This window comes from Osmerus mordax, chromosome 19, assembly GCF_038355195.1.
Source record: "Osmerus mordax isolate fOsmMor3 chromosome 19, fOsmMor3.pri, whole genome shotgun sequence".
NCBI classification, from domain to species: domain Eukaryota; kingdom Metazoa; phylum Chordata; class Actinopteri; order Osmeriformes; family Osmeridae; genus Osmerus; species Osmerus mordax.
This window is the reverse complement of record NC_090068.1, coordinates 11,083,312-11,098,399: the sequence shown is the minus strand read 5'-3', so window position 1 is coordinate 11,098,399 and position 15,088 is coordinate 11,083,312. Positions and strand designations below refer to the sequence as shown.

The 15,088-nt window shown below is 46.3% G+C and overlaps 2 protein-coding genes across 3 annotated transcripts; both read left to right on the top strand.

The window, feature by feature from the left end:
* The first annotated feature begins 187 nt into the window (after positions 1-187).
* Positions 188-6,094, top strand: fermt3a (FERM domain containing kindlin 3a). 2 transcript variants are annotated; one of them, XM_067257003.1, is made up of 15 exons: positions 188-426; positions 906-1,029; positions 1,392-1,625; positions 1,772-1,894; positions 2,128-2,296; positions 2,426-2,528; positions 2,716-2,823; positions 2,952-3,077; positions 3,385-3,434; positions 3,705-3,829; positions 4,168-4,274; positions 4,404-4,619; positions 4,937-5,061; positions 5,154-5,295; positions 5,432-6,094. In XM_067257003.1, exons 2-15 carry the CDS (start codon positions 906-908, stop codon positions 5,609-5,611), a joined length of 1,932 nt encoding a protein of 643 aa, XP_067113104.1. In that variant the 5' UTR covers positions 188-426; the 3' UTR covers positions 5,612-6,094. The 2 variants fall into 2 exon arrangements, with proteins under 2 accessions (XP_067113104.1, XP_067113105.1); XM_067257004.1 differs by lacking the exon at positions 5,432-6,094 and having other exon boundaries at positions 5,005-5,061; positions 5,154-5,291.
* A 160-nt stretch (positions 6,095-6,254) lies between these two features.
* On the top strand, positions 6,255-12,821 carry kat5b (K(lysine) acetyltransferase 5b). Its single transcript, XM_067256867.1, has 15 exons — positions 6,255-6,278; positions 6,389-6,455; positions 6,907-6,975; positions 7,119-7,381; positions 7,963-8,031; positions 8,315-8,491; positions 8,717-8,791; positions 9,354-9,416; positions 10,033-10,281; positions 10,385-10,474; positions 10,616-10,756; positions 10,940-11,033; positions 11,125-11,284; positions 11,640-11,721; positions 11,830-12,821. The coding sequence occupies exons 1-15, from the start codon at positions 6,255-6,257 to the stop codon at positions 11,962-11,964; spliced, it is 1,758 nt and encodes a 585-aa protein (XP_067112968.1). The 3' UTR covers positions 11,965-12,821.
* The last annotated feature ends 2,267 nt before the right edge of the window (positions 12,822-15,088 follow it).

Below are 15,088 nucleotides of genomic sequence, written 5' to 3'. Positions count from 1 at the left end.
TGTGGAGTTTAGGCTGAAATGCTTTGACTTTCTTTGCAAGGTTTGGCAGTTTAACCACTAGAGGGGGTAATTAGACAAGACAAAAGGGTCCTATATAAATACAGCTCTGTCATAAAACTCGACATGATGCTGACGGCTCATCCTTGTCAGAGTTTGTATCTATACCTAAATAACTAACAATCTCAGCATGAATGGTTAGCTTTTAATGTATGGTTTTGATCCCAGATAGCTCCCTCTTACTGCTTGTGAAAGCAGAAGAGGTATTTCTAGAAGTTTTCTCAGTTCAAGATGAAACCGCAGCCGCTGAGCTAGACAAGAGGAAGTGGCTCTCTGGTTTTTACAAGTTGTATGGAGGCAGTCACACGGTGGCAGAAGTCTCCGACACCTGTTTCACCCTGAAGAGAACGAGTGGCTCCCCGAGTTCAGGTAAGAGAGAGAGGAGGCTGTTAGTGGTGAATGTGTTTCACACTTTTTGAAAGGAGAAGAGGATGTGTGAGAGGAATGCTTCTGTTGTGTATGTGGAGTCAAGGTAACTACGGAGGCTCTGACCAGACATAGTGATGGTGTTGATGCTTAGGTTTAGGAGTCATTGTTTTGTGTTGTTTCGTGTTACAGCCTACTGGGTTATACTTTTTGTACATGTTACACAAAGCCAATATCTTTCACAGATGTTGGAGGTCAACTATACAGAAATCGCAATTAAAAAATCTCAACAACCAGCTTTCTGTGGGAGCTTGCTGATACAATTTCTGCTGATTTGAACAGGATGGGTATACAAGGTCTAAATGTTGTCCACAGGCAGTCCTTCAAGGCAGCATAGTCACAATTAACACTTCAGGATCAGTGATTCTTGGTCACATACAGCTCTGATTTTCAAATCCACTTCTTTATTTATTTCTCTCAAGATGGCTGCCTGGGATCTATGTGTCTCCTTGGAGGAGCTTGGCCCAGAAGCCCCTCCCCTCAGAATCAGTGTAACCTCTGACCTACATATCGGCGGCGTCATTCTCCGAATTGTGGAAAAAACTCGTAAGTTTCCTTTCCATACCCGGTGAGGTCGAACCACCTATAGTTACATAGTAAAGGTGTAATAATAATCTGCCCACCTGCCTGTCTACCTGTCTGCCTGCCTATCTCTGTCTGTCCATCTGCCTGCCTCTCTGCCTGTCTGCCTGCCTATCTCTGTCTGTCCATCTGCCTGCCTCTCTGCCTGTCTGCCTGCCTATCTCTGTCTGTCCATCTGCCTGCCTCTCTGCCTGTCTGCCTGCCTATCTCTGTCTGTCCATCTGCCTGCCTCTCTGCCTGTCTGCCTGCCTATCTCTGTCTGTCCATCTGCCTGCCTCTCTGCCTGTCTGCCTGCCTGTCTGCCTGCCTGTCTGCCTGCCTCGTAGGGATCAATAAAGACTGGTCTGACCATGCCTTGTGGTGGGAGCAGAAGCAGCAGTGGCTCCTGCGGACCTCCTGGACTCTGGAGAAGTATGAGATCCACGCGGACGCCAGCCTGAGCCTCACGCCCCAGCACAAGCCTCTGAGACTGGGCATGCCCAACGGGGCCACGCTGAGGCTCCGGGCCTGCTTCTCCTCTCCCGTCTTCCAGACCGTCATGGAAATCGGTCGCCTGCTAAGTAAGGCTGCGTCACCCCAATTGTATACTTTATACTTTTATTGTGTACTGCAGTTGCCCCCGATAAAGAACAAACTGTTGGAAGCAGGACAGTATGCACACAATTGGAACGTGTCTTTTTACGTATCGTCTCCTGTACACCTCTAGACATACAGCAGCCTGAGGAGCTGTCACTGATGAGGCCCAGGGAACAGAAGAAGAAGAAAGTGGAGAAGGAGAAGGAAGGCGAGGGGGAAGAACATGACATCACCAGTCTTTCACTCACGGCAGGTAATCATTGAAAGTGACGCGGAAGAAAAACGTCCTTACTGGATAGACAATAAAGTTGTATCCTGTTCAATTTGATACAGTACTATTCATTTAGAACAAGGATCTTAAACAGTCTTCCCTCATTTTCTTCGAGACATGCTCAGTTCAGATTGTGGGCGCAATATGAAACATGATTTGTGAATCATTCTCCACATCACTGTTGTCCGTCTATCACGCCTGTGGGTATGATTAAGGTCCAGTCCCCACCCTGTCCAATGGGATGCCTGTGCACTTTGCCGAGTCACCTCAGACCGAGGCTGTGTACAGGGCACTGTCTCTCAGCCAGCCCCTCCCCTCCCCTGAGACTACCAGTAAGATGGAATGCCTCACCAACCTGGTGGACAAAGCCCAACTTCACAGCAGGTGTGTGTGTGTGTACGTGCTTGTGTGTGTAAGAGTGTACGTGTTGGTGTGTGTGCGTTCACTCGTCGGTCACACTGATTTCACGTGCACCTGGTAAGGGTTCATGAAGAGTGTTCTTGCCGTGTTCAGGTGGCTGGACTCGTCTCGCTCCCTGCTCCAGCAGGGCGTCAAGAAGAACGACAGAGTCCTACTGCGCTTCAAGTACTACTGCTTCCACAACCTGCAGCCCACGGTTGGTCATCTGAACGTCATCAATATAGCTGCCCAATCAATCAACCGATTGTGAGCTTGATCTGTAAAAATATTGTGGGATGGCTACAGCTCAGTGGTAGAGCCTTTGACTGCAGATCTAGAGAGTGCAGGTTCTTTGGATGATAGCATGTGCTACATGGTTACGTGTTGTGTTTTGTCCCCTGCAGAGAGAGGAGGTGCGTCTGACCCAGCTGTATGAACAGGCTCGCTGGGCTGTCCTCCTGGAGGTCATCGACTGTACAGAGGAGGAGATGATGGTTTTCGCTGCCCTCCAGGTATGAATAAGGCCTAGAAGTGTGTTTTCTACCGCTTAACACAAATAACAGCTTCATTTATTTTGTATCTTAATATTCTGCTGTGCCTGTGTGTCTGTGTGTCTGTGTGTGTGTTGATAACTCCTCAGTATCACATTGGGAAGATGTCAGCCTTAGAGCCTGAGAAGAAGTCTTCATGTCCGTCCCTGGTTGATCTTGACTCTGCCCTGCAGTGTTTAGAGGTGGACGTGAAGAGCAGCCCAATGGACCTGCTGGTTAGAACTCCCTGATAACCCATTTAACATGGTTACATTTTATTCATTTACCTTTACCAGACACTTTTATCTAAAGCGACACACAAATAGTGCATTTACAAAGTACAGCAGAAGATCAAGGGTCGGAAGTGCATAGTAGTAACAGTATTTCAGGTTCAATGAATGGTCTGTATTTACCATGGTAACGAAACAACCACATCTCAGCTACCCCCATGTGTAGACGTGGTCATGAATGACTACGTTTTTCAAGGCAGCTGAAAAGTTTCTTTCTTTGACTCGCTTCAACTTTTCTTTTGTCACGTCACAGGAAACGATGGACACAGCTCCAGTCCTGCACGACTACTTAAACATCTTCAGGTGAGAGCAGCATGAATTCCCCTCCAGCTGTCTGGGGGGAGTCCGCCTCTCATCCATCTCGGTGCCGCTAACAGCCTTTTCCTTCCTGCAATCTTAAATTGGATATCGATCACACAAGATGGATGACAGTTTCTTCGACTTTAGATGAGTTTCATGGATTGTTTTCACTTATGCGCCTGCACACCGCGATACAAAGACGACACGGGTACACACGCAGACACGAAAAATGAATTTGGCCTTCTTGGTTTTCATTGTTTTCCCGTCCTCTAGACCGAAAAGACTAACTCTGAGAGGCTACAAGAAGTTCTGGTTCACTTTCAAGGACACATCCATCTCCTACTACAAGAGTAAAGAGGAGAGCCTTAAGGAGCCCATTCAGCTGATGAATCTCAGAGGTAATGGGTTCAAGCACTATTAATGTGATTTGCTGAATTCACAGAAGCACATGCCATTACCAAAGATATGCATGACTAAGCTGCAAGTCAGCAAAATATGTTACGATGTTGTTAATGTATGATGTTAATTTTACTGTTGCGGTGCCCTGTTATCCGAATAAAATCCTGTTTTAGTTATGATGGTGTTTCCGTGCCTCCAACCACTGAATGACTATTGTACTTTATGCACTATCCGTATGTCGATTTTGATAACAGTGTCTGCTAAATAAATAAAAGGCAATCTGTGTTGCATAGACATTAGGAGATAAGTGCAGAATAAGTGAGTGATAATGTTCCAGGATGTGAGGTCATCCCAGACGTGTGTGTTGCCAGCCAGAGGTTCTGCATCAAGCTCCTGATCCCCGGACCCGAGGGCATGAATGAGGTCTTCCTGCGCTGTGAAAATGTAAGGAAAACACCACTAAAACCCAGAAACACCACTCATATCCAGAAACACCATTGATACCCAGAAACACCTGGTCATCTGGATTGCCGGTGTAGCCACGTCATTTCCGTTGACGTCGCTCCCCTGCAGGAGCTGCAGTACAGCAGGTGGATGGCGGCCTGTCGTCTGGCTTCCAAGGGGAAGACGTTAGCCGATGGATCGTTCACCAGCGAGGTGCAGAACATCCGGTCCTTCCTCGCCATGCAGAGGCCCGCCCCGGGCCCTCGTATAGCTCAGACGGGGGACGGCATCGACACACATGGCCTGGTCTCTCCACGCTACCACAAAAACTACAAGACCAAACAGGTGAACTGAGGGGGCACTTACATTGACATTCAGTTATTCATTTAGCAGATGTTTTTATCCAAAGCGTTGGACAGATAGTGCAAGCAGAAAGTCCAGCAGAAAATCAAGGAACAGAAGTCCATAGTTCTAACTGTATGTTGGTGTTGAGAGTCAAGGAAAGTCTGCAATTACCAGGCAGGAGTGAAACAGTAATAATATCTCAACAACAGTATTACACAGTATTGTGCAGCAAAAAGTCAAACACTTAAACTCTGAGGATTCTGTTTAGTTGGAAGAATGACAGTCCAGTTGTTCTTAACTTTATCCTCTGCAAACAGTTAACCCCTCGGATCCTGGAGGCATATCAGAATGTGTCTCATCTCTCTCTGACCGATGCTCTGCTCAGGTTTATCCAGATCTGGCAAGCGCTGCCTGATTTTGGGATCTCGTATTTCGTGGTAAGGTAAGCACCTGGGTTGGGAAGGTTGTGAGAGGTGCAGGTCTGTGAAGCCCATTCAATAAACATGATTTATTTTTCTTTTTGGGGATAATCAGGTTTAAAGGATGCCGTAAAAACGAGGTCCTAGGAGTTGCCAACAACCGTCTCATACGTATAGATATGAGTTCTGGAAACGTGTTGAAGACCTGGAGGTACAACACCATGAGGCAGTGGAACGTCAATTGGGACACACAGCAGGTACCCCGTTATTCTTGTATGTATTTATTGTCATTATTCCTAATCAGTATCTTTTTCAGCGTACTTAATAATCGAATGAAATGCCTGTATATTTTCGCCTGTGCATTTAGATTCTAACTTTTACGGATTTTTCCAGGTGGCCATCGAGTTCAATGGCAATGTGAACATAGCCTTCAGCTGTGTGACGGCAAACTGCAGGATTGTGCACGAGTACATCGGGGGCTACATCTTCATGTGTACACGCGGCAAAGAACACACCGGTGCCTTGAACGAAGAACTCTTTTACAAACTGACTGGTGGTCATGATGCCCTCTAGATATTCCTACAAGGACGCTCACACGGATGCTCACATTCCACTCAACTCTAAAGTGTTAATGACAGGTCCAGTGATACTCAATATGCCATACACCTATAGGGTTGTCCTGGTTACTATGAAATGGGCAGTAATATCCACGATGAACTGGTGGGGGGCAGTATGGGGAGGAATGGGGCTTGATGAATTAACAATATGCTCACTACTTTAGATTAGACTGCACCCCTAAACAGGTTTATAACTGTCATGTATTTTTTACTAGTCTGAAATATTGGTTCAGAGTTTGTAATATGATGTGATAGGTTAACAGATGTGGTTTGATAGAATGAACAAAAGGGGTTAATTCATATGATTGTGTCTCACATATGGGCCTTGGCGCTGGCTGTAAACAATTACATGTTGTTGCCTAATACAAAGAAAAACAGACTGTCAGTAACATTAAGGAGTATGACCAAGTACCTAAATAAATCACAAAATAAACCTAAATCCAACCTCTAGCTTTTGTCATGTCAATATTCGCCAGTGATAGGCAGATACAACATTGTACGCCAGTAGGCCACACTTGCACGCCGGTGGACCACAGCCTTCACTCTGCCGATCTTTCCCATAACACCTTGCTCTGCCTGGCTCCTTGCGTTTCACACAGATGACCAAAATGGCGGATACGTCGGTGGGTACTCTAAAGAACTAGCATTTTGAGTCAATTATTTAACGCTTCTATGTCATTATGTGTCTAATCGTCTTCATATTTCATATCTTCAATACAATATCATTCTACAGGTTGATGTTGTCGAGGGCTGTCGACTTCCCGTTCTCCGAAAAAATCAGGAAAACGAAGACGAGTGGCGTAAGTAGATGCCGATAGCGCTAGCTAGCTAGCTAGCTAGCTGGTTAGCTTAGCTGCATAGTAAAAACTGTCATGGCCGAATGCTTGGAACACAAGCGGCCGCTGACAGATTGTAAACAAAAGCATGAAGGATGCTAAACGAGTATTTCAACCGTTTCTGTAAATGGCCCTTGTGCACATTGATATATTTGCCATGTCTTCCATACAACATATACTGTTCTCTAGACAATTTAATGCCAGCTGCATCATAAATATGCGAAATAACATGACTAATAGAAGCTAAACGAAACTGTAAGCTAGCGATACAACGTTAGCTTAGGCTAACTGTACATGCAATACCTGAATTAATATTAAAGACTATTTCCCCCTGTTTCTATGCACATGTCTGGTTTAATCAGATTTCACCTTACAATGTTACTAGTTAACTGCAATTATTTGTTGTTTGTTTCAGCCTTGGCAGAAATTCTCAGTGTGAAAGAGATACCTGGGAGAAAACTCTACTATGTACATTATATTGACTGTGAGTATGAACCACATGTTGAGTCTACAAACTACAAACACTGTCTTATTGCCCACCTGCAACATTACCCCCCAGAAGGCTTAACAGCCCTGTGATGCCAACGTGGGTGTGTTCTGTGTGCGTGTCTGCTTGTGTTAATAAAGTTAACAAGCGTCTGGATGAGTGGGTCACACCGGATAGGCTGGACATGAAGAAGCTCCAGTTCCCCAAGAAGGAGGCTAAAACGCCCACCAAGAACGGGCTCCCGGGGTCACGACCCAGCTCCCCGGAGAGAGAGGTGGTGAGAGCAGCGGGAGCAGCCCCCCAACACCTCCCCGGCAGGCCCCCCCAGACCCAGCCCCAACAGAAGCCACTGCCCACCAAGACCTCTCTACCAGACTTTCCAGGGTTGCAACAACAAACTCGGGTTTGGCAGTCGTGTTTTAAGCCCTCTCCTTTGGGCATTGCACCCTGATGTTTTTGCTAATCAGAATTTTTTTTAATCTCTGTTTTTAATAACAATGACCAGGTTTAGGTGGGGCTGTGGGGGGTGCACAGTGCTGTTTTGGGCTTAATGAGGAATGCAGTGAGCTGGGTTGTGTCCAGTGCCTGGATTTGAGATTTCGACGAGAGTATGTTTCTCTGGTCTTGCCTCTGTGATGAGAGACATGAGTCCCTAATGGGGGATTCTGCAAAAGCAAAAATGTGTTGTTAAATCTAAAACATTTGATATGGTGATGGCCGGTAACCTAAAGTAAACATAAAACTTTGACCTGGTGATATTTTTTTGCTCTACCTGTAGATAAAAATAAGGTGTCATATGTAGATTGACAATTCTGTTTAATTCCAATCACGGCCACCTAAGATACATTTGTATTCAATTGGTACAGTGACATTAGATCTGTATTGGACTGTGTATTCATTCAACAATTCAACCCCAACCTCCTGATGGTTTTCATGTGAATATCAGTTAACCCCCTATTTCTCTTACTTTCTGTTCTAATTCAGAGGAAGAGTCTAGATCTCAACCTTCAGCCTGCTACAGCTCCCTCCAGAGGCAAAACTCTACCCACACCGGTACAACTTCCATTTACCTACACTACACACACTACCCACGCTACACACACAGCACACCCAGCCACCACTGGCGGCCGTCTTCCTCAGTCCAGTTTCAGATGTGGGGCCTAGCAAAGCAGGAACTTTAGCTGATGGTTGTGTAGTGTGTAAGACTATTTCTCACGTATGGCTGCCAGGATATGGGGATTTAAAATGCTTGTTGATCTGATTGTTAAGCATGAAGCCAGTGTTAACACAGTTCCTGGCTCTCCTCTCACCTCTGTCCGACATGCCTCTCCAACAGAAGAGGAAAACAGACTCCGTCTCCTTGACGACACAGCCGTCCCCGGTGACGTCGGTGGCGTGCCTGCCGGGGTCGGCGGAGGCCAGCCAGGCGTCGGTGTACCCGGCGGTCAGGGACGCCAACACCTTCGGCACCAAGGCCCGCGACGACCACGAGCAGCTCACCTCGCTCACCACGGTAACCACCTCGACACAGAAGGGGGATTCCTTAGTCTCGATGTAGATGTTGTAGATGTTGATGTTGTTGTTGTTGTTGTTGTTGTTGTTGTTGATGATGTTGTTGTTGTTGTTGATGATGTTGATGATGTTGTTGATGTTGTTGTTGATGTTGTTGATGTTCTCATTATTGTTGGTGTTGCCTGCTGTTGTTGATCTCCTGTGTCTCCCGTCTCTGAACCCCCAGAACGGCACAGCCAGGCGGCTCATCCCCTCACAGCCAGGCAGGAAGAGGAAGGCCAACTGTGGAGGAACTGATGAGGTACAGAGCCGGCTCACTCCAGCCCACAATCTTGCTCCATCATTCACATGTTTACAGTTAAACATCTGTTGTTTACAACAACAATGCCAGTTAACAACATACCAACCAGTCATTCTTCTCCTTTTTTGGGTCACAGTTAGACTTAAGCATCTAATTCCAGTATTCAGTCTGATAGTCACCTCTATTAACGAAGCCACTAGCTTCTATCCTGGTCTAATTAAAACATTTAGACTGACTGGGTGGATGGTGATGGATTTTTAATGGATGATTTTGATATTTAAACAAGGCAACATGCTGAAACACTTTATCCAAACCCTGCCGACTTCTGAACCAATATACATCCTCTTGTGTGAATAAATGTTTCGATTTTCCCTTCCCACATTTAACACAATAAGAAAGGAAACTATGCACAGGGTCAGTTTAACAAACCCTCAATGACCCTGACCCTGTGTTATCAGTAATAACGCAGTAATAAACAATGTCAACAGTGATCATATTTTCCTTCCCCCTGAGTAAATCAATATTCAAAAAGCCTGCATCCGTTTTTGTTTTTTTCTGCTAGATAATAAAGGTTTTCCAGTATAACAACCCTCGATGTGCCAATGTCTTTCTACCACCTGGAGAGGTCCGTCCATTTCCTCCTCATTGCGTGTGTGTGTGTGTGTGTGTGTGTGTCCTGCCCAGGGCTCCTGTAGAGCAGTGTGGACCTGCTGAGGTCTAAGCTTGCATAGTTCAGCTGGGGAGGGAGGGAGGGGGGGGGCAGATATGGGCTCATGTTCTCATTGTCTTGTGTGGTCGTGCATTCAGCTTCATTAGTTTATTGTATTAGGGTTTTGTTAAGTTAGGAATGTCCCCTTGTTTCTTAAAATAATAATAATAGTAATGTAATTCCTCTTAGTGGTTTAGAATGTGTATTTTGGAACTAGCTTGTCAGGGCCATCATATCAACTACAGTATCAGGACATATTCCCTAGGTTACCAGGACGTATTCCTTAGATTACCAGGATTGTCTTGTTACTAGGCCTATCATATTACCTAGGTTACCAGGATTGTCTTGTTACTAGGTTACTAGGCCGGTCATATTATCTAGGTTACCTGGATTGTCTTGTTACTAGGTTACTAGGCCTGTCATATTACCTAGGTTACCTGGATTGTCTTGTTACTAGGCCTGTCATATTACCTAGGTTACCAGGGCTGGTATTGTGAGTCAGCTGTGTTGACGTGCTGCTGTGTCTCGTCAGGACTCCCAGGACAGCTCGGACGGCATCCCCAGCGCCCCGCGCATGACTGGCAGCCTGGTGTCGGACCGGAGCCATGACGACATCGTCACCAGGATGAAGAACATCGACTGCATCGAGCTGGGCCGCCACAGGCTGAAGCCCTGGTACTTCTCCCCCTACCCCCAGGAGCTGACCACCTTGCCCATCCTCTACCTCTGCGAGTTCTGCCTCAAGTACCTCAAGAGCCTCAAATGTCTGCAGAGGCACCTGGTGAGACCCAGACCACTGAACCCTGACCTCTGAGCCCAGGCTAGCCCGTGCCCTGTCCCTGCTCATCCCTCCTCCTCTTCATTGTTGTTTTTCTCTGTTCCAGACCAAGTGCAACCTTCGACACCCTCCAGGAAATGAGATCTACCGCAAGGGAACCATCTCGTTTTTCGAGATTGACGGCAGGAAAAACAAAGTACATTTGTTTTTATTCATTTAGCATATAAATAGTGCGTATAAAGTGAGTGATTTGACACCAGCCCAGGTCTCAGTCCAGTCTACCAACCCTGTCCACACGGAGCTGTTTGTGACCTTTCTCTCCTGGTGTGTGTTTCAGACCTACTCCCAGAACTTGTGTTTACTGGCCAAGTGCTTCCTAGATCACAAGACCCTGTACTACGACACAGACCCCTTCCTCTTCTACGTCATGACGGAGTACGACTCCAAAGGCTTCCACATAGTGGGCTACTTCTCCAAGGTACGCAGGCTCGGACCACGCTACCCAGACAGTAGACGTGTAATTTAGCACACGCTTTTATCCAGAGTGAAGTAGTGGGGGGGATTTGAACCTGAGGGCTCTTGATCTGCAGTCCGAGCCTCCTCCACGGAGTCATAGCCCTCCTGTTTCAGTGCAGAAGCTCAACCCTGCCTCTGTTTGCAGGAGAAAGAGTCGACGGAAGATTACAACGTTGCTTGTATCCTCACACTGCCACCCTACCAGCGGAGAGGCTACGGAAAGCTGCTCATTGAGTTCAGTAAGTCAGCCAGCAGGCACCAGACTCTGCAGCGGGCGTTCCCTACAGGCCAGAGGCCTCACTGGAACTGTGTGTGTTGTGTGTTTGTCAGGTTACGAGCTGTCCAAGGTGGAGGGGAAGACGGGCACGCCGGAGAAGCCTCTCTCTGACCTGGGGCTGCTCTCTTACCGCTCCTACTGGTCCCAGACCATCCTGGAGATCCTCATGGACCTGAAGCCGGACAACGGAGAGAGGCCCCAGATCACCATCAAGTAGGTCCCCCAGACCACCACCCCCTCTCTGGGACTAGCTCTGCCCAGACCACCACCCCCTCTCTGGGACTAGCTCTGCCCAGACCAGCACCCCCTCTCTGGGACTAGCTCTGCCCAGACCACCACCCTCTCTGGGACTAGCTCTGTCCAGACCACCACCCCCTCTCTGGGACTAGCTCTGCCCAGACCACCACCCCCTCTCTGGGACTAGCTCTGCCCAGACCACCACCCCCTCTCTAGGACTAGCTCTGCCCAGACCACCACGCCCTCTCTGGGACTAGCGCTAGCTAATAAAATGCATTATTATTTTATTATCAAGCAAGACTAATTCCTTGTTATTGTTGTGTACCTCCAGTGAAATCAGTGAGATAACCAGTGTAAAGAAAGAAGATGTCATATCTACTCTCCAGTACCTCAACCTCATCAACTACTACAAGGTAAGCCAGGCTGCACACTTCTAATAAAGCGCCTTCCAAAGGAAAACATTATTATGATGATGATTATTATTACAACTGACGGTGTGCGTGCTTCGCTGGTGTGCCCAGGGCCAGTACATCCTGACGCTCTCAGAGGACATCGTGGAGGGTCATGAAAGAGCCATGCAGAAGCGCCACCTGCGCATCGACCCCAAATGCCTTCACTTCACCCCCAAGGACTGGAGCAAGAGGGGCAAGTGGTAGAGAACCGGCCAGCTCCCCTGGTTCCCCTCTCCACTGCTCTCCTGGTCACCTGGTCCCCGGCCCTCCTGGCCCTTCAGACAGAAGAGTCTTCTGATTCTCCCTGGTCACACAGGAACAGACTCCTCTGTCACAGAGAGAACCTCTCTAGTGGCTTACTTTGTTTTTGAGTCCTCTTGTGGCAGATTTTAACAGAAACTGTGTCTAATGGTCAGCATCCATTCTCTGAATCCTCCCCAGTTTGAGTTCACCATCTACAGTTTTGCCATTGACATTTCCACCGGTAGAAATGTAGATATCTATTCTCAATATAAGACCTGATCATATCCGCAACTTGTCTGAAGGAAGACCCTCTTTATGATCTCATTACTACCTTTGTCTCTGCATTCAACACACACTCTCCAGTCAGTGATTTGTTAGTTTGTGCTTGTATGTGTCAATATCACTCTCTTTAATGTTTTGTAAAACTAAATGATGATGGTGGGCACCTACAGCCCCGTTGGTTTTCAGCGCACAATGAGAAACACAGACAAACCTATCCTTAAAGAACTTTGCTTGTACCCTCTAGTACTTGTATATACTGAAACTGTTTTATAAAATGATTTTTTTAAGTGGTATTGCATTTCTGTATATCAAATTAAGATGTGCGGAGATTAGTACAGAATTAAGCCATGGCGAACTGTTATCAGAATGTAAATTTGGATACCTGTACAGTTGTCCGTCCTTTTTTTAAACTTGAATGTAAACTAACACACACGACACCATATGAGTGTCAGTTAATTTAATGATACTATTAATTGTACATTTTTGTGAATCGTTAGGGATCTGTAACAAAAAAATACATTGATTTTGTGTTGTCATTCATGTTTACACAGTCACTATTTCCTTGAACATTTACAAAAAAAGAAAAAAACTTATATAAATCTAGTATAGATCTGTTTAAAGTTTGATAGAGAGAACCTTAACATGAGTCCATTATGTAATAAACCTGTACACTTTTCTAAGCTTTCAAGTTTAGTTTTTTTATTAGCAATTTTGTTTAAACCCTGAATGGATCCCACCACTGTCTGATTGGAGTAACTGGTAGGTATAATCAGCCAATCATTAGAAAGAAGATTCATTGCCATGCAGATCTTCCTCTGTTGCCTAGAAGTAAAAGACAATAAAATGGCAGTTTAGGTAGGTGGTTATTCTGTATAGGTGAGTAGTGGGGGGGGGGGTCAGGCCATCTCATGCACAATACTGTCTGCATGATATGTAGGCAGTTCACTATTTGGCATGATACCCAGCAACCCCTCCCCAGCCCACTAGACCCCTAGCTTCCCCCGACCCTACCAAGCCCTCTCGCCCACCCTCAACCTCCCAGCCCCCTTGGATGGAACCCCGATTCTCTCACCTCAAAGAAAGTGTCGATGATGCGCTCCAGGGTGCTGGTCTGAGAGCGGAAGGTGTGCTGCTGCTGGTCTATGGCTGCCAGCAGACTCAGGTACATGATCATAAACTCCTTCTCCCTGCAGGCACCAGGATGTTGAAACAGTACTTAGACTGACTACATAGAGACTGTACTGTACATATGACTCAAAGATATAACAAAAAATGTAGCTGTTGGTATGTAAACCATGTACAGTTTTTTTATCTAATAGAAAACAGACTGTATACATCTAATATGAAAGAAGTTACACCACCAATTAGGTGGGAATGAGAGTATTTACGGATTGTCGTAGAAATGTCCCATACCTCTGTCCGTACTTGTTGTCACTGTATGTGCAATTTAAAGTCTCCTGGTAGAACTGAAGATCGCTCTGCGGCTCCGAGGTATGAACTGCTACAGTTGGGGAAAGACAGCGGAAAGACTTAGCTTCACTCTGACCACGGAAATGCTGTTAGAACTATACCCCTCTGATCCTTAGTGTCCTGCTGAATCGCACTATTTGTATGTTGCTTTGGATAAAAGCATCTGTTGAATTAATGCAATGTAGGATGTTTGTTGTTTACATTTACATTTAGTCATTTAGCAGACGCTCTTATCCAGAGCGACATAGTAAGTACAGGGACATTCCCCCCGAGGCAAGTAGGGTGAAGCGCCTTGCCCAAGGACACAACGTCAGTTGGCATGACCGGGAATCAAACTGGCAACCTTCGGATTACTAGCCCGATTCCCTCACCGCTCAGCCACCTGACTCCCATACAGTTTTCCAAACCAACCTATTTTCCTGATCTCCTGCATCTCGCTCTCAAAAGTGTCCTGGAACTACAGTGCAGAATAGAAAGGGTCACATTTAGGGCGACGTTTGTACTGAAGGTGAGCTGAGAGTTTAATATTTCATTGCCAATTCACAATTGTAAATCACACAATACCATCTGGATCTTTGCCGCCATCCGTTTCTTGATTGTCTGCTGGAAGTTGTCAACCAGGACGGCAATGAAGAGGCTGAAGAAAGTAAGTTTGATCTTTTTTTTTTTTCATCTCGCGGCACATTGACATGACAGTGTAACAGATCAGACATTTCCGTCATACTCACTTGAGGAAAGTGAAGTATTCCACTACTATGTACAACACCAGAAAGATGATGATGTGAGGTGCACCTGCAGTGGATACGACCCATTAGTTGATGTACAGTTAGCACATGCATAATAACTGGCGGCATCCTCTTTTCTGCAGCGACTGTCATCACACACACACATTAAATGAATAAACTGTAGATGTGATGTAAGCTGTCTTACCGTTGTCCTTGCTGGTGGAGTAGATGAAGGCCCAGTCGTCCAGCGTGAGCAGCTGGAAGAGAGTGAAGATCGTACGGAACATGGTCCCGAAGCGCTCGGGGTCCGACTTGTAGAACATCTCGCGGAAAATGACAGCGAACATGAAAAGGAAGGTGAACATGAGGAGGATGATGGCGCCCATGGACTGGAAGGACTGCAGGCAGGTGTTCACGATGGACTGGAGGTTGTGGAGGAAGCTGGCCCAGGGGATGTGGCGAGAGGGAGGGAAACAGATCAGCATTACAGATTAGGATTTCAACACAGGAAGGAAAGTCAGTTTACTGTGACTTCTGTGATTCGAAATCCCAGAATCCAGGAATGTAACGTTGTACGGTACATTTGTATTTATTTACCAAACGCTTTT

Coding starts and splice junctions, on each gene's coding strand:
- kat5b (XM_067256867.1), top strand. CDS start 6,255: ATGACCAAAATGGCGGATACGTCG. Junction 6,279..6,388: donor CCAAAATGGCGGATACGTCG/GTGGGTACTCTA, acceptor ATCATTCTACAG/GTTGATGTTGTCGAGGGCTG. Junction 10,282..10,384: donor AATGTCTGCAGAGGCACCTG/GTGAGACCCAGA, acceptor TCTCTGTTCCAG/ACCAAGTGCAACCTTCGACA.
- fermt3a (XM_067257003.1), top strand. CDS start 906: ATGGCTGCCTGGGATCTATGTGTCTCCTTGGAGGAGCTTGGCCCAGAA. Junction 1,030..1,391: donor CCGAATTGTGGAAAAAACTC/GTAAGTTTCCTT, acceptor CCTGCCTCGTAG/GGATCAATAAAGACTGGTCT. Junction 3,830..4,167: donor TCAGCTGATGAATCTCAGAG/GTAATGGGTTCA, acceptor ATAATGTTCCAG/GATGTGAGGTCATCCCAGAC.